The 25,123-nt window shown below is 43.9% G+C and overlaps 1 protein-coding gene across 14 annotated transcripts; it reads left to right on the top strand.

Moving 5' to 3' along the window:
• The first annotated feature begins 1,681 nt into the window (after nt 1–1,681).
• Nucleotides 1,682–25,088, top strand: GARIN1B (golgi associated RAB2 interactor 1B). Of its 14 annotated transcripts, none has more exons than XM_078343824.1 (10): nt 1,682–1,768; nt 3,596–3,659; nt 6,548–6,676; nt 6,798–7,009; nt 10,182–10,366; nt 11,846–12,098; nt 16,801–16,922; nt 19,904–19,959; nt 23,002–23,169; nt 24,440–25,088. In XM_078343824.1, exons 4-10 carry the CDS (start codon nt 6,995–6,997, stop codon nt 24,451–24,453), a joined length of 813 nt encoding a protein of 270 aa, XP_078199950.1. In that variant the 5' UTR covers nt 1,682–1,768; nt 3,596–3,659; nt 6,548–6,676; nt 6,798–6,994; the 3' UTR covers nt 24,454–25,088. The 14 variants fall into 14 exon arrangements, with proteins under 14 accessions (XP_078199950.1, XP_078199948.1, XP_078199947.1 ...); XM_078343822.1 differs by having other exon boundaries at nt 1,682–1,788; nt 3,576–3,659; XM_078343821.1 differs by having other exon boundaries at nt 1,682–1,824.
• The last annotated feature ends 35 nt before the right edge of the window (nt 25,089–25,123 follow it).

Here is a 25,123-nt window from a genome sequence, read left to right as displayed (position 1 = left end):
CCACGCCCAGCCTGGGAAATTTTAACTGTGTAACACAGCATTGTTAGTGGCAGGCATAATGGCGCATATTAGGTCTCTACAACTCATTCATCTATCCTACAACTGAAACTGTACTCTTTAACTATCATCTCATCTTCACCCGACCCAGCCCCTGGCAACCAGGTTTACACTCTGCTTCTATGAGTTTGACTATTTTCTTTTCTTTGAGATAGGGTCTCTCTCTGTCACCCAGGCTGGAGTACAGTGTGGCACAATCATGACTCACTGCAGCCTCGACCTCCTGGCCTCAAGCAATCCTGCCTTAGCCCAGGAACACAGGCTCTTTTAATTTTTATTAGTTTTTTTTGTAGAGATGGGGTCTCACTATGCTGCTGAGGCTACCCTTGAACTCCTGGTTCAAATGATCCTTCCGCCTTGGCTCCCAAAAGTATTGGGATTACAGATATGGGCCACCCTACCTGGCCAACCATTTTTGATTCCATGTATAAGTGACATCACACAATATTTGTCTTTTTGTGTCTGCTTTATTTCACTTAGCATAATATCCACCAGGTCCATGCACGTTGTTGCCTATGGCAGGATTTCCTTCCTTCCTCCCTCCTTCCTTCCTCCCTCCCTCCCTTCCTTCCTCCTCCTTCCCTTCTTCCCTTTCTTTCTTTTTCTTTTGAAACAGGATCTTGCCCTGTTGCCCAGGCTGGAGCGCAATGATGGGATTACAGCTCACCGCAGCTTTGCTCTCCCAGGCTCAAGTGATCCTCTTGCCTCAGCCTCTCAGGTAGCTGGGGCTACAGGCGCATGCCAGTACCCCTGGCCTTTTTTTTTTTTTTTTTTCTTTAATTTTTAGTAGAGACAAGGTCTCACTATGTTGCCCAGGCTGATCTCAAACTCCTGAGCTCAAACAGTTCTCCCACAGCCTCTGAATGTGTTGGGATTACAGGTGTGAGCCATTGAACAGAGCCAATTTCTTTCTTTTTTAAGACTGAATTGTCAACTGAAAAATTTTTAAACGCCCTCTTTTCTATTTGTAGATGTATCCTATTCTCATGGGATAATCCTTCAAATCAGCCTGAAGAACTAAACAATGGTGAGCCCAGCTGGGCTTTTCTGTCTCTAATGAGACAGTGCTATGAATGACAGGTTTTTCTTGAATTGTTTTCTTCTACTCTTGAAGGGTTTTCTTGAATTGTGTCCCTGAGCTGATTACTCACTCCCTCAGACTGCTCTTCTCCAATTTGGGGAGGGGAAGGGAATAATTTGTAAGAACTCTCCACAATTTTATTAACTAGCATTTTTTTCCCTATTACCAGGCTATCTCCAGATTTTTGTGTTCCCTACCCTTAGGCCACCTAACTTAACCATTTTCTTTGTTAGGTTATCAATAGTTAATCTTTTGTTATTTAAAAAATGATATACTTAATGTGCATGGCTGGGGAGTCATTCTATGATACAGCTTCTTTGCACAGGTTGCTAATCGTCCATCAATAGTCCTCATCCTTAAATAATAAATAATTCTCCAGTTCTAGGTGGGCTCATGGCCACTCAGTGAAAAGTTACATTTCCCAGCTTCCCTTGTACCTGGGTGTGGCCACTTGTCTGAATTCCGACCAATGGGATGTGAGCAAAACTGATTATGCCATTTTCGCATCATAGCCTTAAAAGGAATGAGAGTGCACTCCCCTTTCTTTTTCCTCTTCTCACTGGCCAGGACGCAGACATGATGGCAGGAGCTGGAGCAGCCACCTTAGGACCCAGCGCTTAAAGTCTCATGGTGAGAATGGCAGAGATACTGTATCCACTCTGGACTGCTGACCTTTGAACTATTATGTAAGAGAAAATCAAAATTCTATTTTAAGTCACAATATTTTGGGGTCTCAGACTACCTGGACTACATCTTAAGTAGTATAGCTTCATGCCACTACCTTCACCCAGAAGCCTGCACCTCCTCTTTATTTGCACATAGTTATGTTTTCTTATTTAATATTATATGTCCATGTTTTCACAAAGTAAAATGTTTAGTGATCCAACTAATTTTTTCCAAAGAACCAGCTTATGGATATATTTTGGTGTGCTTAGTGTTTTGAGATTATTTTTGCTACATTTGAATGAATTTTAAGCCATTTATAGAATTATGGGGTCACACACTTTTCTTCTCAACATTCTTTCTCCATTGTTTCCTATGCCATCTAAAATTGCAGGAAAGAGGTCTGAGGCCAGTCTCCTTTTTTCCCCTGGGTAGACTGTCAGCTTCTTCTATATGGATGTTTGTAGTATAATGCTTTTTTTTTTTTTAAAGTACTGGAAACCTGCTAGACAAATTCTTCTTTTTTTTATTTTTCTTTCTCTGTCACCCAGGCTGGAGTACAGTGGCATGATCTCAGCTCAGTGCAGCCTCCATCTCCCAGGTTCAAGCCATTCTCCTGCCTCAATCTCCTGAGTAGCTGGGACTTCAGGTGCTTGCCACCACACCTGGCTAATTTTTGTATTGTTTGTAGAGATAGGGTTTCGTCTTTTTGGCCAGGCTAGTCTCAAACTGGCCACAAGTGATCTGCCCACCTCAGCCTCCCAAAGTGCTGGGATTACATGAGTGAGCCTCCACACCCAGCCCTGCTAGACAAATCCTAAAAGACTAGTAACACTTAGCTAATGCATTCTTTATCCCTAAGATTTAGGAACTTCACAAGAGCTAGACTGGTCTCAGTGGCTTCTTGACTCACTTTATCTGCAATATAGTGAATTCTGTTCTTTTGTCAAATCAGGTCTTTTTTATTTGTTTGTTTGTTTGTTTTAAGAATGGCTCTTTCTTTTTATGTTTTTTTATTTTATTTTTTGAATTTCATTTGTTCCCTAATCACCAAGGACTCAGTCTGTGTGTTGGATCAACATAACTATTTTCTATATCTGTTATTTCATCTCTCTTCCCAGCTTTATTGTATTATTTGTTTTTTTTTTTACAATGGAGTCTTGCTCTGTCACCCTGGCTGGAGTGCAGTGGCACAATCTTGCCTCACTGCAACCTCCACTTCCTGGGTTCAAGCGATTCTCCTGCCTCAGCCTCCTGAGTAGCTGGGACTACAAGGTGTGTGCCACCATGTCTGGCTAACTTTCGTATTTTTAGTAGAGAGGGTTTCGCCACATTGGTTAGGCTGGTCTTGAACTCCTGACCTCAGGTGATCTGCTTGCCTTGGCCTCCCAAAGTGCTAGGATTACAGGTGTCAGCCATTGTGCCCGGCCGACTTCCAGATCTTTTAGTGTCTTTTTCTTGTTTCTTTACTTACCTCTTTTGGTTCCCATTTCATCGTCTTATCTTATTTTGGTATCTCTATATTTCTTTCAGAGGGCCCATACTATATTTAGTTTTCTTGAAAGTGCAAAGAAGAGCTTTATCAAATATTTTCCTCTACTTCCTGGGATCATGATGCTTTTGATATGCAGTCGTCATGTGTATTTTCCTCCTGGCATTTTTTGGGGGAGAGAAGAGTAGTATCTCACAGAGATCCTGTGATAGAGCTTTACTAAGAAATCGTGACTATTTTAATTTAAAAAAAATGTTTTCCTTGAATCCAGTAACCCTTTAGATAGAGCCTCTATTTCACAGGAAATGAGCAGTAGAGAATCAAGCTAAACATCACCCCATGGAAGCAACCAGACAAACCTAGAAGGTAGGGCATGCTGTAGGACAACTCATTCAATTGCTTTCACTAATAAGGGTCCTAAAAAGGGAAATATATCAGATTAAAATAAGCTAAGGGAACATGTTTGGTCCTGGATTGGGTACTGATTTGGATAAACCAGCTATAGTAATAATTTTGGTTAACTGGAGAAAGTATAATATGGTCTGAAAATTAGGTAAGAGGAAAATACACAAAGGCAGAGAGTGTCAACTAAATGAAGCAGGTTATTAAAAAGTTATAAAACAATATTTAACGTATGATCTCATCACACACTCCTCCAGGAGGAAGGACTATGCTGAGTTTTATTAAACACTTGCTGTATTGCTGGGCATGGTGGCACACGCCTGTAATCCCAGCACTTTGGGAAGCAGAGAAGGGTGGATTGCTTGAGGTCAGAAGTTCAAGATCAGCCTGACCAACATGGTGAAACCCCATCTCTACTAAAAAATACAAAAATTAGCCGAGTGTGTTGGCAGGCTCCTACAATCCCAGCTACTCGGGAGGCTGAGGCAAGAGAGTCACGTGAACCCGGGAAGCAGAGGTTGCAGTGAGCTGAGATCGTACCACTGCACTCCAGCCTGCGTGACAGATCATGACTCTGTCTCAAAACAACAAACAAAAACCTTGCTGTATTTTCCAATATTCTTCAAAGCTTTGCACTGCTTATGTAATAATAACGTGTTTTAAATAGTGACATAGATTTAAATGGGACAGACTTACCACAAAGGATAATGAAACTTAAGCTTCAGGGCCTCTAAATCATATGGGTCTCATGAGGCCCTAGGAGGACCCTAGCAAGTTTATATCATACTTTTGGGGAGGTTTTAATTTTATTTGTTTGTTTGTTTGAGACGGAGTTTTGCTCTTGTTACCCAGGCTGGAGTGCAACGGCATGACCTGGGCTCACCACAACCTCCGCCTCCTGGGTTCAGGCAATTCTCCTGCCTCAGCCTCCTGAGTTGCTGGGATTACAGGCACGTGCCACCATGCCCAGCTAATTTTTTGTATTTTTAGTAGGGACGGGGATTTCACCATGTTGACCAGGATGGTCTCGATCTCTTGACCTCGTGATCCACCCACCTCGGCCTCCCAAAGTGCTGGGATTACAGGCGTGAGCCACCTCGCCCGGCTTAATTTTGTTTAAGTTCTAGTGTCTTTTCACTGTGGTGACATACACAACATAAAACATACCATTTTAACTATTTTAAGTGTACAGTTCAGTGGCATTCAGTACATTCCCACTGTTTTGCATCCATCACCACCTTCCATCTCCAGAACTTTTTCATCTTCCCTAAATAAAACTCTGCACCCATTAAACAATAACTCCCTATGATCCCCTCCATCCAGTCTTTTTATTTATTTATTTTTTATTTTATTTTATTTTATTTTATTTTTGAGACGGAGTTTCGCTCTTGTTACCCAGGCTGGAGTGCAATGGCGCGATCTAGGCTCACCGCAACCTCCGCCTCCTGGGTTAAGGCAATTCTCCCGCCTCAGCCTCCTGAGTAGCTGGGATTACAGGCACACGCCACCGTGCCCAGCTAATTTTTTATATATTTAGTAGAGACAGGGTTTCACCTTGTTGACCAGGATGGTCTCGATCTCTTGACCTTGTGATCCACCCGCCTCGTCCTCCCAAAGTGCTGGGATTACAGGTGTGAGCCACTGCACCCAGCCCCAGGCTTTTTATTTTTAAGAGTTTCTAAAATTTTACAAACTCTTAGCTTTACAAAACCTGGGTCCAGCCCCAACTGACAACCAGATGTCCCCATAATTCCTGGGCAAGTTATGAAATGACACCTTGTCCTGCCAAAGTGGCTTTAGCCTCAGACCAAAGGACAGTCAGCACGGTTAAGGTGGTCACCAAAGTTTTCATCACTAAACGTGCAAACAGTAGTATTTGTGTCAGCATCAATATTACTGAATATGCAAGGAGGAAAAAGCAATTTTTTTGTCAAGTTATTGGAACCTACATTTACATAACTTTCCCCAGAAGCTACAAGTTTGTTATTCCTACAGTCCTAATTTCCTGTAAATTAACTGTATTTTCTTCATTGCTTAAAATTCTTGGTAAATAATTTTACAACTTTTCCAGAAGGTAGTCACATGGCCTTACCTAGCTGCAAGGGAGGCCAGGAAATGTAATCTTTCTTATAGGAGACTTGTACCCAAATAATCATTAAGCATTCTATCACTAAAAAAAGAAAAAAATAAAACAGAATTGGCTAGGCATGGTGGCTCACACCTGTAATCCCAGCACTTTGGGAGGCCAAATGGAGCTGATCACTTGAGGACAGGATTTCGAGACTAGCCATTAGCAGAGATGGTGAAATCCCATCTCTACTAAAAATACAAAAATTAGCCAGGCATGGTGGTTCATGCCTGTAATTCCAGCTACTTGGGAGGCTGAGGCAGGAGAATCTCTTAAACCCAGGAGATGGAGGTTGCAGTGAGCCAAGATCATGCCACTACACTCCAGCCTGGGCCAGAGTGAGACCTTGTCTCAAAAAAAAAAAAAAAAAAAAAAAAAAATTGAATGGGTCTTAGGACAGGCAACTAATAGACAATTAAGCATCTCTCACATAGTTTCTAAAAAGATACAATATGCTTGTTTTTGAGGTTTGGTGAGGGGAGTAGGAAGGATTGCGCATCTTTTTTTTTTTTAATAGAGACAGGGTCTCATTCTGCTGTGCAGGCTGGAGTACAGTGGTGAGATCACAGCTCACTGTAGCCTTGAACTCCTGTCCTCAAGCGATCCTCCCGGGAGCCTCAGCTCCTCAAAGCACTAGAATTACAGGTGTGAGCACCTTAAAGCACCATTTACATAACTGCTTAGCATCTTGTTTAGAGTGAAAAATTCACTTGCTCACAATCAGCTTTCTAGATTGGGCGCTCAAGGCTTCTTCCTCTGAGGATTGATGAACACCATAGAAGTGGGCTTAACAGACTTGCATGGAAAAGAGAAGTCATCTCCCCAACTGACTCTTGGGTGTCTCAATGGCCAAGTATATGCAAACCATGTATCTAAACCAGTGAGCTTTACTGTTGTGGTTAAGCTTTAACTGTGAACAGCAACATATCAATTTACTAATTACTATGCTTTTGTGCTGTGTGTTCCCTTTCTAGGTTATTTCCAGGGAAATGCAAACCACAGGGCATGGTCTCTGATCCAATCCTTAGAGAATGTGACCATGAGGACACTTTTCCTACCTGGTAAACAAAAGATAATGAGAAAAGTGAGATCGGAAGTTGTTTCACTGACCCAGGAGTTGTAACAGGTGCTTGAGCAGGGGTGTGATCTGAACGACTAGAGGGAAGGACTGATGGAATTGAGTGGGGTGAGCCTCTAGGCCCTTTAGGCCTCTCCCTGACTTTGTGATGAAATACAAAAGTCAGCCTCCATGCTTGTCCTTTGTGTTTAATGGTTGTCAAACTCCTTTTCTATATTTGTCACATTTGACCTTGATGGTTAATTCATTATGTAATAAATTCAGAATTCAGTTCAAATTAGGAAACAGTTTCTCCCAGGAATGGCCTTGAATAGTGTCAGCCTGCTTGGTTCTTTCCCCCTGACCTAGCAGGCTGACACTATTCAAGGCCATTCCTGGGGGTTCTTTCCCCCTGACCTAGCCCATGATTTGGGCTCTTTCCTCCTGGGCTCAGGTGTGAGGGACGCTGTCACTCTTCAAGAGGGGAAACGGCTTGTGGACCTAGCAGAGCTGCTCGTCCCGGGTTCTATTCCTCCCAGCCAGCACCCTGACAAATCCAGCCTCTGGACAGGAAATGAATTGCTTCTCTTGCTTCTTCAGTTTGATCTCCGAAGGGAAATAAGTCCTGCAGAAGTGACCAGCCTGCCGTGGCGGAACACAGAGCAGGCACCAACTCTCCTGCATCTACTTCCATCACCTGCAGATCCACTGGGGTGTCGGGGGCTCACATGATGCAAAGGTTAGGAAGACGGCACTTTCAATGGACACGCAGCTTTTAAAGTTGTGTGAGATAGGTTGCATTCAGAGTAAGGAAGGGTTAAAAGGCAGGAAAGGCATTTTCCTCTTAGCAGTGGAAGGAGCTTCCTGACAGCCCTCCTTCCTTGCTTTCTGCCTGGCTTACTGCTTTCTCAGCAAGTTGTGGGAGAACTATGTCCTGGGGTTCCGCAAAGGGCTGGAGAATGTCAGGGTGTGGATAAGTCACACAAGCCCTCTGGAGGAAAAGGGAGGCTCCTCTGTACTTCCCCTTCCTGGAGGTCTGTCCTGGTTTTTCATGATGTCATCCATTCATCATTGTGAGCTGACTGGCGGTCCAGGGCTTGGCCAGCTGCCAAGGCCAGGAGGGGAGAAAGAGATCCCAGGACAAGTGTGCAGCAGGCCCCTGAGCATGAGTAGAAATGTCATCAGTTCCACATAGAAAGACTTGGAGGGAATCAAAGAAGACAGTAAAAGTCACACGATCCTATCCAACCTTCCCTTCCCTGAATGCCTGGGAAGAATTCAGGGGCCTCTTGCCTGTGGATGGGGAACCGAACCCTGGAGTGGGCCTAGGTGTGGAGGAGGGACTGCTCTGCCCGATGCTTCATTCTCCAGAATTCAGCCTGGTTCCTGACTCCGCCGTGTTTGAAAGCAACCTCGTCCGGCTACTCTTGGGTAGTGCAGAACAGCACTTTTTGATTCTTCTAAACCTGTTCCCATGAGACGACTGAGAGAGCCCATCCCTGAAACTGGGGCAGAGTGAGACTGAGGCAAGGAGAAGCCAGTGGATCTGGAATGCAAGGCCATCCCCATTGACCTGGGCCCTCCAGAGCCCCAGACAGGGCTTCTACCAACAGCTGTCACCTGGGGAGAAAGGTCAGGGGTCCTCTGCTCTAAGTGGGAAATTTGGTATTCAAATCCCCCAGTTTATTTCAGCATCCAGGCTGTCACCTGAAGCAGATGAACAAAAGAGGCAGTGAAAAGAGATGCTTCTTTTATTATTATTATTACACTTTAAGTTCTGGGGTACATGTGCAGATAGTGCAGGTTTGTTACATAGGTATACACGTGCCAAGGTGGTTTTCTTTATCCATCCCCCCATCGTCTACTTTAGGTATTTCTCCTAATGCTATCCCTCCCCAATCCCCCCACCGCTGCTATCCCTCCTGTTTCCCCCACCCCCTGACAGGCCCCAGTGTGTGATGTTCCCCTCCCTGTGTCCATGTGTTCTTGTTGTTCAACAGCCACTAATGAATGAGAACATGCAGTGTTTGGTTTTCTGTTCTTGTGTCAGTCTGCTGAGAATGATAGTTTCCAGCTTCATCCACGTCCCTGCAAAGGACCTGAACTCATCCTCTTTCTTAAGGACAAAAATGTGCTTTGGAGAAAGAACAGCACCTGGGAACCCAGAGAGAGTTGCTCTCAGATTCCAGTCCTCTCCCTTCTCCTTGGGAGGTGACTGTGCAAGGAGTGACCTCCTCCGTGCCCTGCCTGCCCCTCCCCAACATCCTACTCATGGCCAATGTCAAATGGCACCAGGGGCAGAGCCAGACTGCCCAGCCTAAATCTGGCTCCTTTAATGTAAAAGGGTTGAACTGGGCCGGGCGCGGTGGCTCACGCCTGTAATCCCAGCACTTTGGGAGGCCGAGGCGGGTGGATCACGAGGTCAAGAGATCGAGACCATACTGGTCAGCATGGTGAAACCCCGTCTCTACTAAAAATACAAAAACTTAGCTGGGCACTGTGGCGCGTGCCTGTAATCCCAGCTACTCGGGAGGCTGAGGCAGGAGAATTGCCTGAACCCAGGAGGCGGAGGTTGCGGTGAGCCGAGATCGCGCCATTGCACTCCAGCCTGGGTAACAAGAGCGAAACTCCGTCTCAAAAAAAAAAAAAAAAAAGGGTTGAACTGACCTGAAGATGAAGTGCAAATACAGCAAGCGAAGTACCTGGTCTAACAGGCACTGGATGCACGTTTGTCTCCTTGCCTGGGCTCTCCTCTGGTTAGATGGAAGTGAGAATAAACAGCACTTTGAAGTTAGAGAGGACCTTCCAGTTCAGTGAAGGTGCGGGAGATAATAGGGCCCCTCAAGGAAGGACCAAGAGGATACATTTTTCAAAGAAGGCCAGGAAACAGTCCAGGGAGGACCGGCAGAAATGTGACAGATGCCAGGGAACTCCTGGGTTATAATTCCTGTGGGCAATTGTTAATAGCAGGTCGTTGACATACTGTTTAAATACTAGTAGTTGTTTAACCAGTATAGTGGTGCTCAACAAGAATTGATTTTTGGTTCCTACTGCCAGGGAACATTTGACAATGTCTGGAGACATTTTTCATTGTCACAGGTTGGCTGGGAGTGCTGCTAGAACTAGTGGGCAGTGGTCAAGGATGTTACTAAGAATTCTCTAGTGTGCAGGGAAGTATCTGGCCCTCAGCAAAGAATATCCAACCTAAAATATTAATAGTGTGGAGGTTGAGAAACCCTGGGCTGAAACAGACTTCGGCTTTTGCCAAATGCTCAACTTGTGCCTGGGGGCTGTGTTGCAGGTCAAAGCGGGCAGGAATTGGAGAGAGATCCACACAGCCTCCAACACCACAGCCCTAGGGGTGACCTCCTCCATGCCCTGCCTACCCCTCCCCAACATCCTACTCATGGCCAATGTCAAATGGCACCAGGGGCAGAGCCAGACATGGAACAGACCATCCACAGCCCCCAACATCTTCCTGAAGAGGTGAGCAATGCAGATGGGAATGGAGGACAAGAGGGGTGAGGGGTGGCTGCAAAGCAGAGGTTGCTTGACTACTAAACTCAAGAAAAAGATAGAGCTGTCATCAGCAGTGACATTAAATTTTTTTAGACAACAGTAACCTAAGACAGGTGGTGCACTGGAAGGACAGGCCAAGTGGGACAAAGGGAGGCATCATGTGGACAGGAGTGAGGGCCAGTCTACCTGCCCACTTTCTTTCTTGCTGCACAGACCCTACTGAATTCATAGGAAATCTCTCAGCATTTGGCCCAAGGGCAAGGAGGCAGTGAGGTCCGGCAGATGGAGCACTGGTTGGGAGAGGGAGATTATTTCTAGTTCTTGGTATTCAACTAACTGGACTCAATTTTTAAAATCACAAGTTATTTGCTGCTTCTCAGTTTTTCTTTTTCTTTTCTTTCTTTCTTTCTTTTTTCTTTTCTTTTCTTTTTTTTTTTTGAGACTGAGTCTCAGGCTGGAGTGCAATTGGTGGGATCTCGGCTCACTGCAACATCAGCCTCCCAGGTTCAAGCGATTCTCCTGCCTCATCCTCTCGAGTAGCTGGGATTACAGGTGCCTGCCACCACGTGCAGCTAATTTTTGTATTTTTAATAGAGTCAGGGTTTCACCATTTTGGCCAGGCTGGTCTCGAACTCCTGATGCCAGGTGATCCACCCACCTCAGCCTCCCAAAGTGCTGGGATTACAGGCATGAGCGACTGCACCTGGCCAGTTTTTCTATCAGTAAAATAAATGGGACTAAGTCTCACTTAGAACTCTAGCATGTAGTGACATCACGCTTGTCTGGGATGAAGTAGCCTTTTTTTAATCTTTGGGCCTCTTTAAATAATCTGTAGGATGTCTCACGAATCTCTAGATATTCCCAGAAGTCCAGGAAAACCCTTCATTTCTCCATGCTGCCTCAGTGACGCATCTCTCCATGATGTTCTTGGTGTACATGTAGCAAGTACAGACCAGTCTCAGCTGACTCATATTAGGTCCAAAGCCCGCTCCTTGAACTTGAACTCCCTTGGGAAGAGTAACTGTGGCATTAAACTCAATAAATGCATAACCCAGACAGTGGGGCAAGCTCCTTTGGTGTTTTCAAGAAATAAATTGCAAAATCCTATGACTCCAGCCACTTTACCTCCTAGGCTGTCTCTCTCACATAGAGTCTAGGACTCACGAGAATATGGCAGGGTGGGTGGAAGTTACAATACAAATTCCAGGGCCACACCCGACTCCTACTGAATCGGAATCTTTAGTGGTGTCTTCAGGCATCTGCATTTTAAACAAGCTCCGGAGGCATATTTGGTCTCCCCGGCATTTGAGCAGCCCTGTGTGAAAGCACCCTCTTTCCTATCACCAAAAGCTTTAGTGCTAAAGGAGACCTTCCTCATTTTGATGAAGACAGGGTCAGATCAGATGTAATAGGGCTGTTAATGTGTGTCTTCCCTGGTGGCTTCAGGATTTTCCCACTGAAGTTTGTGGAGCTCCAGGTATGTGACCGTCATCAATGTATACTGCAATTGAGGACAGTCACTGAGAAGATTTATTACCTAAAGCTCCACCCTGACCATCCTGAGACTGTCTTCCACTTCTGGATCCGACTGACTCACATTCTGCAAAAGGGGCTGTCCATCACCACCAAAGACCCTAGGATTCTTGTTACCCACTGCCTAGTACCCAAGAACTGCTGCAGCCCCTCAGGAGATTCCAAGGTAAGTGAGCACCATTGCCAGCCTCCAGCCAAAACCAGAGTAGCGAGGTAGAGCTCACACAACCCAGCTGGTACTTGAGCACCCTATGAAGGTGATCTCAGCCCGAGGCCTTTTCTAAACAGCTTTATTGAATATCATTTACAACTATGAAATCTACCATTGTAAACAAGTGTACAGTTTCAACACTTTCAGTAGATGTATATAGTTGTGTAACCATCACCACAATCTAGTTTCAGAACATTTCCATCACCCTAAAAAACTCCCCCTCGCCCATTGCAGTCATTCCCTGTTCCTGCTCCCAGCTCTAGGCAACCATTATACGTTTTTAGTCTCTACACATTCATCTTAGTCATTTCATATAAATGGAACCTTATAACATACAGTTTTTTGTGTCTGGCTTCTTTCACTTAGCATGACATTTTTCAGGTTCATCCATGTTGTAGCATGGGCCAACTCCAGGGCAGAGTGACAGAGTATTTGTAGTTTTTTTTGTTTTGTTTTGCTTTTTTTTTTTTTGGAGACAGAATCTCACTTTGTCACCAGGCTGGAGAGCAATGGTGTAATCTCAGCTCACTGCAACATCCACTTCCCAGGTTCAAGTGATTCATGTGCCTCAGCCTCCTGAGTAGCTGGGATTACAGGTGCACATCACCACACCCAGCTAGTTTTTGTAGTTTTAGTAGAGATGGGGTTTCGCCATATTGGTCAGTCTGGTTTTGAACTCCTGACCTCAGGTGATCCACCTGCCTCAAAGTGCTGGGATTACAGGCACAAGCCACCTCACCCAGCCAGTTTATTCGGATAGACCACATTTTGTTTCACCAGTTGGACATTTGGATTGTTTCCAGTTTGGGGCTATTATAAATAATGCTGCTATGAACATTTGTGTACAGATTTTTCTAGACATATGTTTTCATTTATCTTGTGTAAAGTTCAGTGAATAAAATTACTAGGTTATTCAGTAAATTATTGTTTAACTTTTAAAGAAACTGGTACTGTCTTCCAAAGTGGCTGCACCATTTTACATTTTCACTAGCAACACGTGAGCGTTTCAGTTTCTCTGCATCCTCACCAAAACTGGTATTGCCTATTTTATTATAACCATTCTAGCAGATGTGTAATGATTTTACTATGATTTTCCCTAATGACTAATGATACTGAGCAACTCTTCACGGGTTTATTCATTGTTCATATACCTTCTTTGGTGATATGTCTATTCAAATATTTTTATTATTATTATTTATTTATTTTGAGACAGAGTTTCGCTCTTGTTACCCAGGCTGGAGTGCAATGGCATGATCTCGGCTTACCGCAACCTCCGCTTCCTGGGTTCAAGAAATTCTCCCGCCTCAGCCTCATGAGTAGCTGGGATTACAGGCATGTGCTACCATGCCCAGCTAATTTTTTGATTTTTAGTAGAGATGGGGTTTCACCATGTTGACCAGGATGGTCTTGATCTCTTGACCTCGTGATCCACCCGCTTCAGCCTCCCAAAGTGCTGGGATTACAGGCTTGAGCCACCGCACCCAGCCTATTGTTATTATTTTTTTGAGACGGAGAGTCACTCTGTCACCCAGGCTGGAGTGCAGTGACGTGATCTCGGCTCACTGCAACCTCTGTCTCCCAGGTTCAAGCAATTCTCCTGCCTCAGCCTCCTGAGTAGCTGGCATTACAGGCATGCAGTACTGTGCTGGGCCAATTTTTGTGTTTTAGTAGAGACAGGGTTTTGCCATTTTGGCCAGATTGATCTCGAACTCCTGACCTCAGGTGATGCACCCTTTTCGGCCTCCCAAAGTGCTGGGATTACAGGCCTGAGCCGCTGTACCCAGCCTTGACCATTTTTCAATTGAGTTTTTCTTATTATTACATTGTACGAATTCTTTGTATATTCTGGGTACAAGTTCTTTATCAGATATATGATTTGCAAATATTTTCTCTCAGTCTACGAATTATTGTCTTTCATTCTTAATGATGTTTTTGAGGAGCAGAAGTTTTTAATTTTGATAAAGTGCAATTATCAACTTTTTCCTTCTTCTTTTTTTTTTTTTTTTGAGACAGAATCTCGATCTGTTCCCCAGGCTGGAGTGCAACGGTATAATCTTGGCTCATTGCAACCTCCACCTCTTGGGTTCAAGTGATTCTCCCACCTCAGCCTCCTGAGTAGCTGGGACTACAGGTGTGTGCCACCACACTCAGCTAATTTTTCCATTTTTTGGTAGAGACAGGGTTTAACTATGTTGGCCAGGCTAGTCTCAAACTCCTGACCTCAAGTGATCTGTCATCCTCAGCCTCCCAAAGTGCCAGGATTACAGGCATGAAGCTTTTTCTTTTATGGATCAGGTGTTCAATGCATATCTAAAACTCTTTGTTTATTCCAAAGTCACAAAGATTTTATCCTATGTTTTATTCTAGGAGTTTCATAGATTCAGCTCTTACATTTAGGTCTATGATCCATTCTGAGTTAATATTTATGTATGGAATGAGGTAATGGTCTAAGTACTTTTTTTGTGTATGTAGATATGCAATTAGCCCAGCACCATTTGTTGAAAAGACTATTCCTTCCCACGTTGAATTGTCTTAGCACCTTTATCAAAAATCAATTTACCATAAACATAAGAATTGATTTCTGAATTCTCAGGTCTGTTCTGTTGATTTGGAGTTTGCCTATTCTTGTGTGAATACAACAATGTCTTGGTTAATGTAGCTTTACATTAAGTTTGAAAATGGGTGATATAAGTCTTCCAATTTTGTTCTTTTTCAAACTGTGTTGGCTATTCTAGATCTGTTGCATTTTCATATAAATTTTAGAATCAGTTTGCTAATTTCCGCAAAAAAAGAAAAACTTTTAGAATTTTGATAAGCACATGTTGAATTTATACATCACTTTGGGGAGAAGTGCCATCTGACAATATTGAGTCTTCCAGTATATGAATATAGAATGTCTTTTCATTTATTTCAATACTTTAGTTTCTCTTAGCAATGTTTTGTAGCTTTTGTTTTATTTTTAATAGAGACGAGGTCTTGCTAGGTTGGTCTTATGGGAGAACTCCTGGGCTCAAGCAGTTCTCCTGTCTCAGCCTCCCAAAGTGCTGGGATTATAGGTGTGAGCCACACACTTGGCCTGTTTTGTAGTTTTTAGTAAACAAGTTCTGCACTTCTTTTTTTAAATGCTTTCCTAAGTATTGTTGATGTTGCTGTGAACTGAATTGTGTTTGTGTTTTCTTAATTTCGTTTTGGGGTCACTCATTGATAGTATTAGAAATACAATTGGTTTTTTAATATTAACCTCCTTATACATTATAGCAGTTTTATAGATTCCTTGGGATTTTCTACATACACACCACACACACCCACACACACACACACAACACACTCATGTCGTCTGCAATAAGTACAGTTTCACATCTTCATTTCCAATCTAGATTTGTTTATTGCTCTATTGCACTAGCTAGAATCTCCAGTACATGTTTAATAAAAGAGGCAAAAGCAGACATCCTTGTCTTGTACTGATCTTAGGAAAAAAACATTCAGTCTTTTGCTATCAAGTTTGATGCTTATGATGAATATTTATAGATGCCCTTTATCTGGTTGAGAAGTTCCCTTTATTCCTAATTTATTAAAAGGTTTTCTTTTTTATCATGAATGAGTATTAGATTTTGTTAAATGCTTTCTCTGCATCTAGTAAGATGATTATATAGTTTGTCCTTTATTCTGTTAATATAACATATTATATTAATTGATTTTTTCAATGTTAAACCAACTTTGTGTCCTTGCAATAAAATCTGCCTGGTCATGGTGTATATATTTCTTTTCTATATGTTTCTAGATTCAGTTCGTTAACATTATGTTAAGGAATTTTGCATCTATGCTCATGAGAGATAGTGGTCTGCAATTTTCTTGTGATATCTTTTGATACCCTAGTATCAAGTTAATATTAGCCTCATTGAAGAAGTTGGAAAGTAGTTCCTCCTCTATTTTCTGAAAGAGTTCATGAAGGATTGCTATTACTTCTTTAAATATTTGATAGAATTTACCAGTGACAATACCTGGGTTTTTTTGCCCCAGAATATGATGAGTATAAGTCTGACTTGAGCTACAACAGAAACTCCATGAAGGAAGGCAGGGGTTTTTGCCTGTCTTCTTTACTGCTACATCCCTGGTATCTGGTACCTAGTTGGCATTCAATAAATAAGGAATGAATGAGTGACTATGGACAGCATGCACAACTGGAGCATCAGAGGCAGCAGGAAAGAAATTAATTTTGTCCACATGTGAAAAGCAGCTCACTACAGGATATTTCTTAGAGAAATTAAGTTTTAAAACACTAATTAAATTTCTATAACAAATACATTATTCCCCTACATTTAAGTATAAAACCAAGCAGCATAAACTTTATTAAAACTTATATTAATAAGCTATTAATACATGATATTAAGGTATATTAATAAGAATAAATATCTGCTAAGTTATGTTAAAAGTATGTAATGAAGATATTCCCCTTAAGGCAGAAGAGGACGTTTTTACCAATACAAAGAGTGTAAACTAACAAATATGGCCTTAGAATTGCCTTTGTGAGCAGCTGGTGTGGCTCCACCTTGGAAAATTTTGAGTTCTAACATTTTAGAGTCTGGACAGTGATATTAGGAAAATGTGAAGACCCTAAGGCCTTAACCACCTCATTCTGCTTTTTTTCTCTGTATAGTTAGAACAGAAGAAACTCCAAGCCTCCCAGCCCAGTGAGAGTCTCATTCAACTAATGGCCAAGGGGGAGAGTGAAGCCCTCTCTCAGATTTTTGCCGACTTACTCCAGCAGAATCATTTGAGGTACATGACTTAAAACAGGCCAGCCTCTGGCATTCCTTTCTGCAACCCAGATGGTCTGAGCTGTGAGATCCAGAAACCAAATATCTTGGTTAATGAGAATAGGGAGAGACCCTGGAATACTACAACTCACCACTCTACAGTTTTTTTTTTTCTTTTCTTTTCTTTTTGAGACAGACTCTTGCCCTGTCACCCAGGATTCAAGCAATTCTCCTGCCTAAGCCTCCCAAGTAGCTGGGATTACAGATCCCAGCAGCTGAGACTACAGGCATATGCCACGACACCCAACTAATTTTTGTATTTTTAGAAGAAACAGTGTTTCACCGTGCTGGCCAGGCTGGTCTCAAATTCCTGGCCTCAAGTGATCCACCTGACTTGGCCTCCCAAAGTGCTGGAATTACAGGTATGAGCCACCCTGTCCAGTCACGTAAAACCTAATTTCTAATCCAGTTTCTAGTCCTACAGAGAAATAACTAAAACATTGTTTAAAACATTGTCGACTTACTGGATTTACTTACTTACTCACTTGGTCTCTGCTTGGGAGGCTGAGGCGGGCAGATCACAAGGTCAAGAGTTCGATACCAGCCTGACCAACATGGTGAAACCCTGTCTCTACTAAAAATATAAAAATTAGCTGGGCCTGGTGGTGCACACCTGTAATCCCAGCTACTCAGGAGGCTGAGACAGGAGAATTGCTTGAACCAGGGAGGCAGAGGTTACAGTGAGCAGAGATCACGCCACTGCATTCCAGCCTGGGTGACAGAACAAGACTCTGTCTCAAAAAAAAAAAAAAAAAAAGACAGAGAGAGACAGGAGTTAAGAGTACTTAGACCAGAGGGTACCACAGAGTATCCAGTCCCAGATAAAGTGGGATCCAGGGTCCTTGTGTTTGTTATTTATGGTTTAATAAAAAAGGGAGAACAGAAATAAATTAATAAATGTCACCAGGAGAGAAAAATGAGGTGTCAGAGAGGAGAATTTTGTCCTAACAGTAACCAGTTGGACCAGCATCTCAGAGACAGAACATATCCCCTTTCTTTCTGAGCACTGGTAATAAACTGAAAACCAGTAGGGCTCGGAGGAGGCAAGCGCTTAGAGTGGTAGAGAGCTCACATAGAGCTGGCCCGAGTCACTGCTCTGACTGCACCCTTGAGCATATTGAAACTTGAGGGCTCAGTTTTCAGATTTGTAAAATGGAAATGAAAATAGTGCTAACCTCATTCAGATGTCGTCAGGATCAAATGAGCTCATATGCATCAAGCACTTAGAATGTTCCTCAGCAGATTTAGAGGCAAATTATAAGTAAGCTCTCAATAAGTATTAACTTGTATTATTAATTCTAACTTGGCTGGAAGTAGAAAACTATTAACGCAAGAAAAAGACTTATCTGTTGCCCAGTGTAAAGAATATACCCTGGAGATTTTCCTTCCATATGCCATACAGAGATCTGTAATTAAAGAACTTCTCAATGAGTTATCATATTGCTGAGCCCTGGACTCTAATAGAGCAAGGCATTTTGAAGCTACTTTTTGGCTGTCTCAAAATATTAAATCACTGATTTTTTCTTTCTTTCTTTTTTGAGACAGAGTCTCACTCTGTCACCCAGGCTGAAGTGCAATGGCACAATCTTAGCTCACTGTAACCTCCACCTCTCAGGTTCAAGCAATTCTCATGCCTCAGTCTCTGGTGTAGCTGGGATTGCTGGTGCCCACCACCATGCCTGGCTAATTTTTGTATTTTTATTAGAGATGGGGTTTCACCATGTTGGGCAGGCTGGTCTCGAACTCCTGGCCTCACATGATTCACTCGCCTCAGCCTCCCAAAGTGCTGGAATTACAGGCATGAGGCACTGTGCCTGGCCAAATCACTGATTTTTAAATTACTGTTTAAGGAACAGCTTCTGTTTATATCTCATTGGCCACACTCAGTCACATGGCCTTGCTCAGCTGCAAGGGAGGCTGGGAAATTCATTCCCTGTTTTGCATAGTCGTGTACCAACACAAAATTAGTCACTCTGCTCCCCAGGGAGAAAGAAAAAAGGGTCACTGGGGACCTACTGGCACTCTCTGGCACAGACAGCTTTTAATATTTCCAGTAGTTTAGAGGAGGCTAAGATCTGAAGGAGAAAATAGGCAATAGACTGTTAAAGAAAGGGTGAAGAAGGGCCAGGCAGGTTAAGGGAATGGACAGGTGCAAGGCTGAGACTTCCACAAAAGAAGAAACTTGGTGGAAAGGAAGAACAGGGATGGAAGAGAATAAGCAGAAGAGAGCAGAGAGTGAGCCAGGCAGGGCTTGGGAAGCCATGTGAAGAAATCTAGACTTCCAGTGTCATGGGAGCTTTAGCAGCATTTTAAACAGGGAAGTGACGTGATCCAATTTACATTTTGAAAAGGTCATGCTAGCTGTTGCCTGACAGTTAATTTGAAGGGAAGGAGAGACATGGAAAAAGAAGCTAGGGAGCTATGGCAACCTAGTCTGGGCAGATGAGAGGGATGTAAGAAATGAGGGAGGAAGGGATTCGTTTTTTGCTTCACTGCTATCTCAATAATTGCTTTGTACGGACATTGAGTTCCTTCTCTTCAGTTTCCCAGAATGAAGCCCCTGAGTGATGATTTTTCTCTGATTCAGGCTGGTTCTAGTCTGGCTGCAATTATTATCAATTTCTGCACATTTGGCAACAAGATGCAACTTAACAGCAAATATAATAAATGGCTGAGATGCAGAACTGAACAGATGGCGTCACCCCCTCCTGCTCAGCAGGATCAGCAGCATGGGCTCTGCGCCTCACCTCCCCCCATTCCTCCCCCTCCCTGGTTTCTTCTCTGGAACTTTAATACGCGTCACACCCGTTCAACATAGCCACAGCTGGCTTGTTTCATATTTATATCTGTCTAAAGCTTTGCATCAGGAACTTTGGAACAAGATCCGAAATACAAATTTAAGGTTCTTTTCCTTTACTTTCAACTTTCATTTCCTTGATCCAGAAATGGCTCGAGTTTCAGGAGCAGCAAAAAGGTGGAGACCAACAAGAACAGCTCAGGTAAGGAAGGGCACAGGGTACCATGCCTCAAAGAGCTTTCCACTCTGGATATAAGAACAAGATCCTCCCCAGCTCCCATCCCAGTTGTCCTGGTGCTGTCAGTATTGCCATTGTCCTTCCATGCCTTAGTTTGAATTCCTTTAGGCTCTCTGGCCACCACAGCTAAGCTGGCACCAAGTCCTAGTCAATTTCTTTCTTTGCAATGTATCTTCTATTCTTTACTTCACTTCTACGTCCATAGACCCTACCCTAGCCCAGCCCTACTCATCTCATGCCTGCAGCACTTTTCCACAAGTTCATTTATCCATTTATTCATTTAAAAACATTCACTGAGTACTGTGTAAGTGCCAATTACTGTAATGGGCTTTAGGGTCTTCATGTGGAAAGACAACATGTTCTCTCAAGAAGTTTAAAATTTGGTGGCGTCAGATGGGGAAATCACCAAATTACAAAATGTCTCCTTCCAGGAAACATTCAAAGCTTATGCCTATGGAACCAAAGGAGCATAAAGAAGGGGGTCCCTTTTTCCTGCCAGGAAGCTGGCCTGGGAGGCATGGTTTCTGAATCGAGTCATAGACCATGAGTGCAGGTGAGCTGGCCGGAACAGATAAGGAAGGGCATTCCAGGAAGAAGAGACAGAGTCTGCATGAGGGAGCATAATGCATTCTGGGAAAAGCACCCAGTTCTCTATTTCCAGGTTCTAATTAACCCCAAATCCACTCGGTGTGGCATGCATGGCCCTGCACAAACTTCCCCCATCTCATCCATCTCACCTGATCACTCACTCTGCCTCTAATAGAAGCCCTCGGCCTAATCATCTTCTCCAGCCCAAATCTTTTGCTCCAGCAAACCATATCCATCCCATGCCTCCTTCATCTCCATCCACTCCCTCCCCCCGATGCTTCCCTCTAAATCCTCCCTATCCTTCTAAATCCTACCCTTCACACAACACCTTCCTGCTCAGGCTAATCCTTCCTTAGTCATAACCTCTCTTTCATTATTCCCTAGTTGTTTTATAAGTTCAAGGCACATTTCTTCAATGAATACTAAATTGTTTTCATGCTTCTCAATTATCCACAGCATAAAATAGAGGGCTGAGAACACAATGGGAGGCAATAAATATCCATATACCATGCCACAAATAAATTCTTCATGTTGGCTCAGTAAGCAGGCAGAATATCATAAGATATCTATATATTTAGAGAAGGCTATAGGTCCCAGGGGAACTCTGCTAACTTTCGTCTTAGTCAGGGATCACAAACGCATAGGTCTGCAGGTGATCTAAATGGGTAAAGGGCTGGGTGACATGGATGTAAGAACAGGTTAACTTTTCTCTAAATTCTGTTATAAGTAAAACAACTGCTGGCAGCTGACACTTGGTGTCAAAACTGAGAAGACAACAGGGAGTGGTGGGGACAGTGGCAATGAGAAGGTGAAAGCTTCAATTAAGACTTCCATTAATTGTTGCCATGCTGAAATCCAGGCCAAATGTTCTGATTTTTTGAGAGAAGCCAAAAATCTGGATGTATGTGGCATACCACCTTCCTGCAAAATATTAAAGCATAGTATTGGCTAACACTTAGTGGGCAAACAAAACGTATCTGCAGACCACATTCAGCCTGGAGGCTGCCAGCTCACAGCCCCTGTTTTAAATGGTAAGCACAGCTGCGGCTGCTTCACATTTTGTCCAAGCCTAGGAATGTTTTCTCATGTTGTGTAACTAATGACACGATGGTGATTCGTTTCTCTAATTCAGACACACATACATATAAACATACACACTCAAAACACACCCCATGGCATTAGGGTTGAGGAAAACAGATGTGAGAAATATTTCAAACATTTCTGGGACTCGAGAAAACAGCTAGAATTTTAGGATCACAGGGTATCTGGCATCACAGGAGCAACCATGCCCAAGATGTTCCTAGGCTGAAATTAAGTTGAAATTAACCATCCCAGGTGGCCTCCAGGCCCTCTTTTCTCATTGGGTGAGGTAGTGTACCCTCTCAGTTTAAAAAGACTGTTAAACCCCAGCATCTTGGAACTTTTAGATGAAAAAGAGAGACTTCGAGTTGGAAAAACCAGAGACCAACAGTACCTGTGTGGCTGAATCTTTCCACTTCCCTCCAGCAGGTGGTATGGCCCATTACCGCGGTGCTTCCCAACCTTTAATGGGCAAACAGTCCTCCACAGATCTTGTTAAAAGGCAGATTCTCATTTCTTGGGTCTAGCGGGCTTCAGACTGCTATTCTAACATGCTCGCAGGTGATGCCAAAGGTGCTGGGCTATGGGCCATCCTTTGAAAAGCTGGGACCAACTGGACCAAGAAAAGGCTCTGGCTTAAGGCCTTCTGGGTTCAAGGCCACTGCTATATCAGCTAGATGAGTCTCCTGGGGAAATTCACTCAGTTAACCCTTCTGAATCATATTGGGTCTCTCCTTTTACTGGTGCTGTCTTGTTCACATGACATAGCAGTAAGAATGTGGACTCTGGGCCGGGCGTGGTGGCTCAAGCCTGTAATCCCAGCACTTTGGGAGGCCGAGGCGGGTGGATCACGAGGTCAAGAGATCGAGACCATTCTGGTCAACATGGTGAAACCCTGTCTCTACTAAAAATACAAAAAATCAGCTGGGCATGGTGGTGTGTGCCTGTAATCCCAGCTACTCAGGAGGCTGAGGCAGGAGAATTGCCTGAACCCAGGAGGCGGAGGTTGCGGTGAGCCGAGATCGCGCCATTGCACTCCAGCCTGGGTAACAAAAGCAAAACTCCGTCTCAAAAAAAAAAAAAAAAAAAAGAATGTGGACTCTGGAGCCGGGCTGCCAGGCTTGGAATTCTGACTCTGCCTCTCCTTGTGTGCCCATTGGTAAATTACCCACTCCCTCTGAACTCACAGAGTTGTGGTCAGGATTAAAAGACCATGAATGCATGTAATTGTTTGGAATGGTGCCTGGCACATTATAAGCAGCCCCCAGTTGTTGGTTGTAACCTGTGAGTGCTCTGGGAACCAGCGTACAAGCTAACGAATTTCTTTACTTGACTTAGAGAAAGATTCTTCCGGTGAAGACAGCATCCCTTGCACCTGTGACCTACGTTGGAGGGCTTCATTCACTTACGGAGAGTGGGAAAGAGAGAACCCCTCTGGGCTGCAGCCCCTCTCACTCCTCAGCACTCTGGCAGCCTCCACTGGGCCACAGCTGGCCCCACCCATAGGTACAGCAATGGAAGTAATCTTCTGTCATTGTGGGGCAGTCCTGGTGTTTAGCCTCAGGGCTGGGTCAGGTCCTGGGGTCCTGAGGGTGATTCCAGAAAGCTGTGAGGTGGGGTCGAGTGATGTTGGCCACCCCAGCCCTCTTTTTCCAAGTGGGTTGAGCAAAACCCAGATGTGTGGCACCTCCAGGGCTCCCAGAGTTCCCCAGATGCTCTTGACACTACAGCTGCTTTGTTTTGCTTTGTGGGAGATGTAAGGGGTCTCCTCTGCAGAGACCCCATGTGCTCCTTCCTCTCTTTTCCTTTCCTGGAGCTCTTGAAGAGCTTTCTTACTACTGTGGCTGGGTGCAGAGAGTAAAAAGGAAGGAGGCTAAGGGAGCGGGGGTGGGGTCAGAACTCCTAAGGTCCCACCCAGTCGTTCTCTTCATGCCCATTCGTCGGTCCACACATTCATCTAATGAACATTTGTGAAGTACTTCCTATGTGCCTCTGTCTAGCCAGAGATAGATTTCCTAAAAAGGGAGTGTCAAAACTGAGAACACAACAGGGAGTGGTGGGGACAGTGGCAATGAGAAGGTAAAAGCTTCAATTAAGACTTCCATTAATTGTTGCCATGCTGGAATCCAGGCCAAATGTTCTGATTTTTTAAGAGAAGCCAAAAATCTGGACATATGTGGCATACCACCTTCCCACAGAATATTAAAGCATAGTATTGGCTAACACTTAGTGGGCAAACAAAACATCTGCAGGCCACATTCAGCCTGGAGGCTGCCAGCTCACAGACCCTGTTCTAAATGGTGAACACAGCTGATTTCTGTTTTCTAAAGTAAAATATTGTTAAAAAACCACCAACTCTTTTTTTTTTTTGAGATAGAGTCTCACTCTGTCACCCAGGCTGGAGTGCAGTGGCATGACCTCTGCTCACTGCAACCTCCGCCTCCCAGGTTCAGGTGATCCTCCTGCCTCAGCCTCCTCAGCTGGGATTACAGACACCTGCCACCATGCCCAGCTAATTTTTGTATTTTTAGTAGAGACAGGGTTTCCCCATGTTGGCCAGTCTTGTCTTGAACTCCTGACCTCCGGTGATCTGCCCACCTTGGCCTCCCAAAGATTACAGGAGTGAGCAACTGAGCCTGGACATCACCAATTCTTATAAGATACCTATTATGAATAGTTGACAATTTTTAAAATTAGCATAGTACCTCTGTGCCCGCAAAAGAGCTTTTTAGGTAATTTATATCCTATCAAACACTTTTCTCTCCCACACTCACAGGAAATTCTATTTGAGCCACCGTTCCGCACTGGGGAGAATCTGTGCGAGCCTTAGCAACACTACTCTGCAGCATTCAGCTTCTGAGGGATTGTCGGGATGGAGGGGAAGAGAAAACTGCAAGTAAGGAAAAATAGAATCATCTCACGGTGACAGCAGAGCCTTTCCAGCTGTACGTACCCACGTCCTCACCACTGCACCTCGCCACGCCCCACCTCCATGCCACTGCCAGAGTTGGCCTAGCAAGATGTGCGCTCAGAATGGCCAGAACCGAGCGATGGAGGAAAGGAGTGAGAGGGAAGTAGGAGCAGAAAAGAAGTGGAAGGGAGCAAAAAGGAGTGGCGAGAAAGGAGGAAGTCAAAGCGGATGAGAGACACAAGACAAGTGGTAACAGGAAACAGAAGACACTTGGCAGACAAGATAAAGAGAACAAGAGAAGAGGCACACCCCTGAGAGATGCTCACCAAGCTTCTATCTATCTAATTTAAAACTTGAAAGTAAAGCCATATGCCAAAAAAAAAGAAATACATTTTCTTCCCTGCTCGGTCCACTCTGGACAAGTGTGAACTGCCAGACTCCTTCAGTTTCCCTTTCTGTCTGTTTTTCTTGCTAGTTCCTCTCTTCTGATTAAAGCTGTATTCTTTCTCTGTTAGTCTGTTCCCTAACTTGGACTTGCTAGCCCAGCCT

The sequence above is a fragment of the Callithrix jacchus genome, chromosome 11 (assembly GCF_049354715.1).
Source record: "Callithrix jacchus isolate 240 chromosome 11, calJac240_pri, whole genome shotgun sequence".
Lineage (NCBI taxonomy): Eukaryota > Metazoa > Chordata > Mammalia > Primates > Cebidae > Callithrix > Callithrix jacchus.
Note: the sequence above shows the minus strand (reverse complement) of the source record. Positions and strands in the feature narration are given on the sequence as shown.

Coding starts and splice junctions, on each gene's coding strand:
- GARIN1B (XM_035254811.3), top strand. CDS start 8,056: ATGTCATCAGTTCCACATAGAAAGACTTGGAGGGAATCAAAGAAGACA. Junction 8,297..10,176: donor CGTGTTTGAAAGCAACCTCG/TCCGGCTACTCT, acceptor TGGGGGCTGTGT/TGCAGGTCAAAGCGGGCAGG. Junction 10,367..11,845: donor CCCAACATCTTCCTGAAGAG/GTGAGCAATGCA, acceptor TGGTGGCTTCAG/GATTTTCCCACTGAAGTTTG.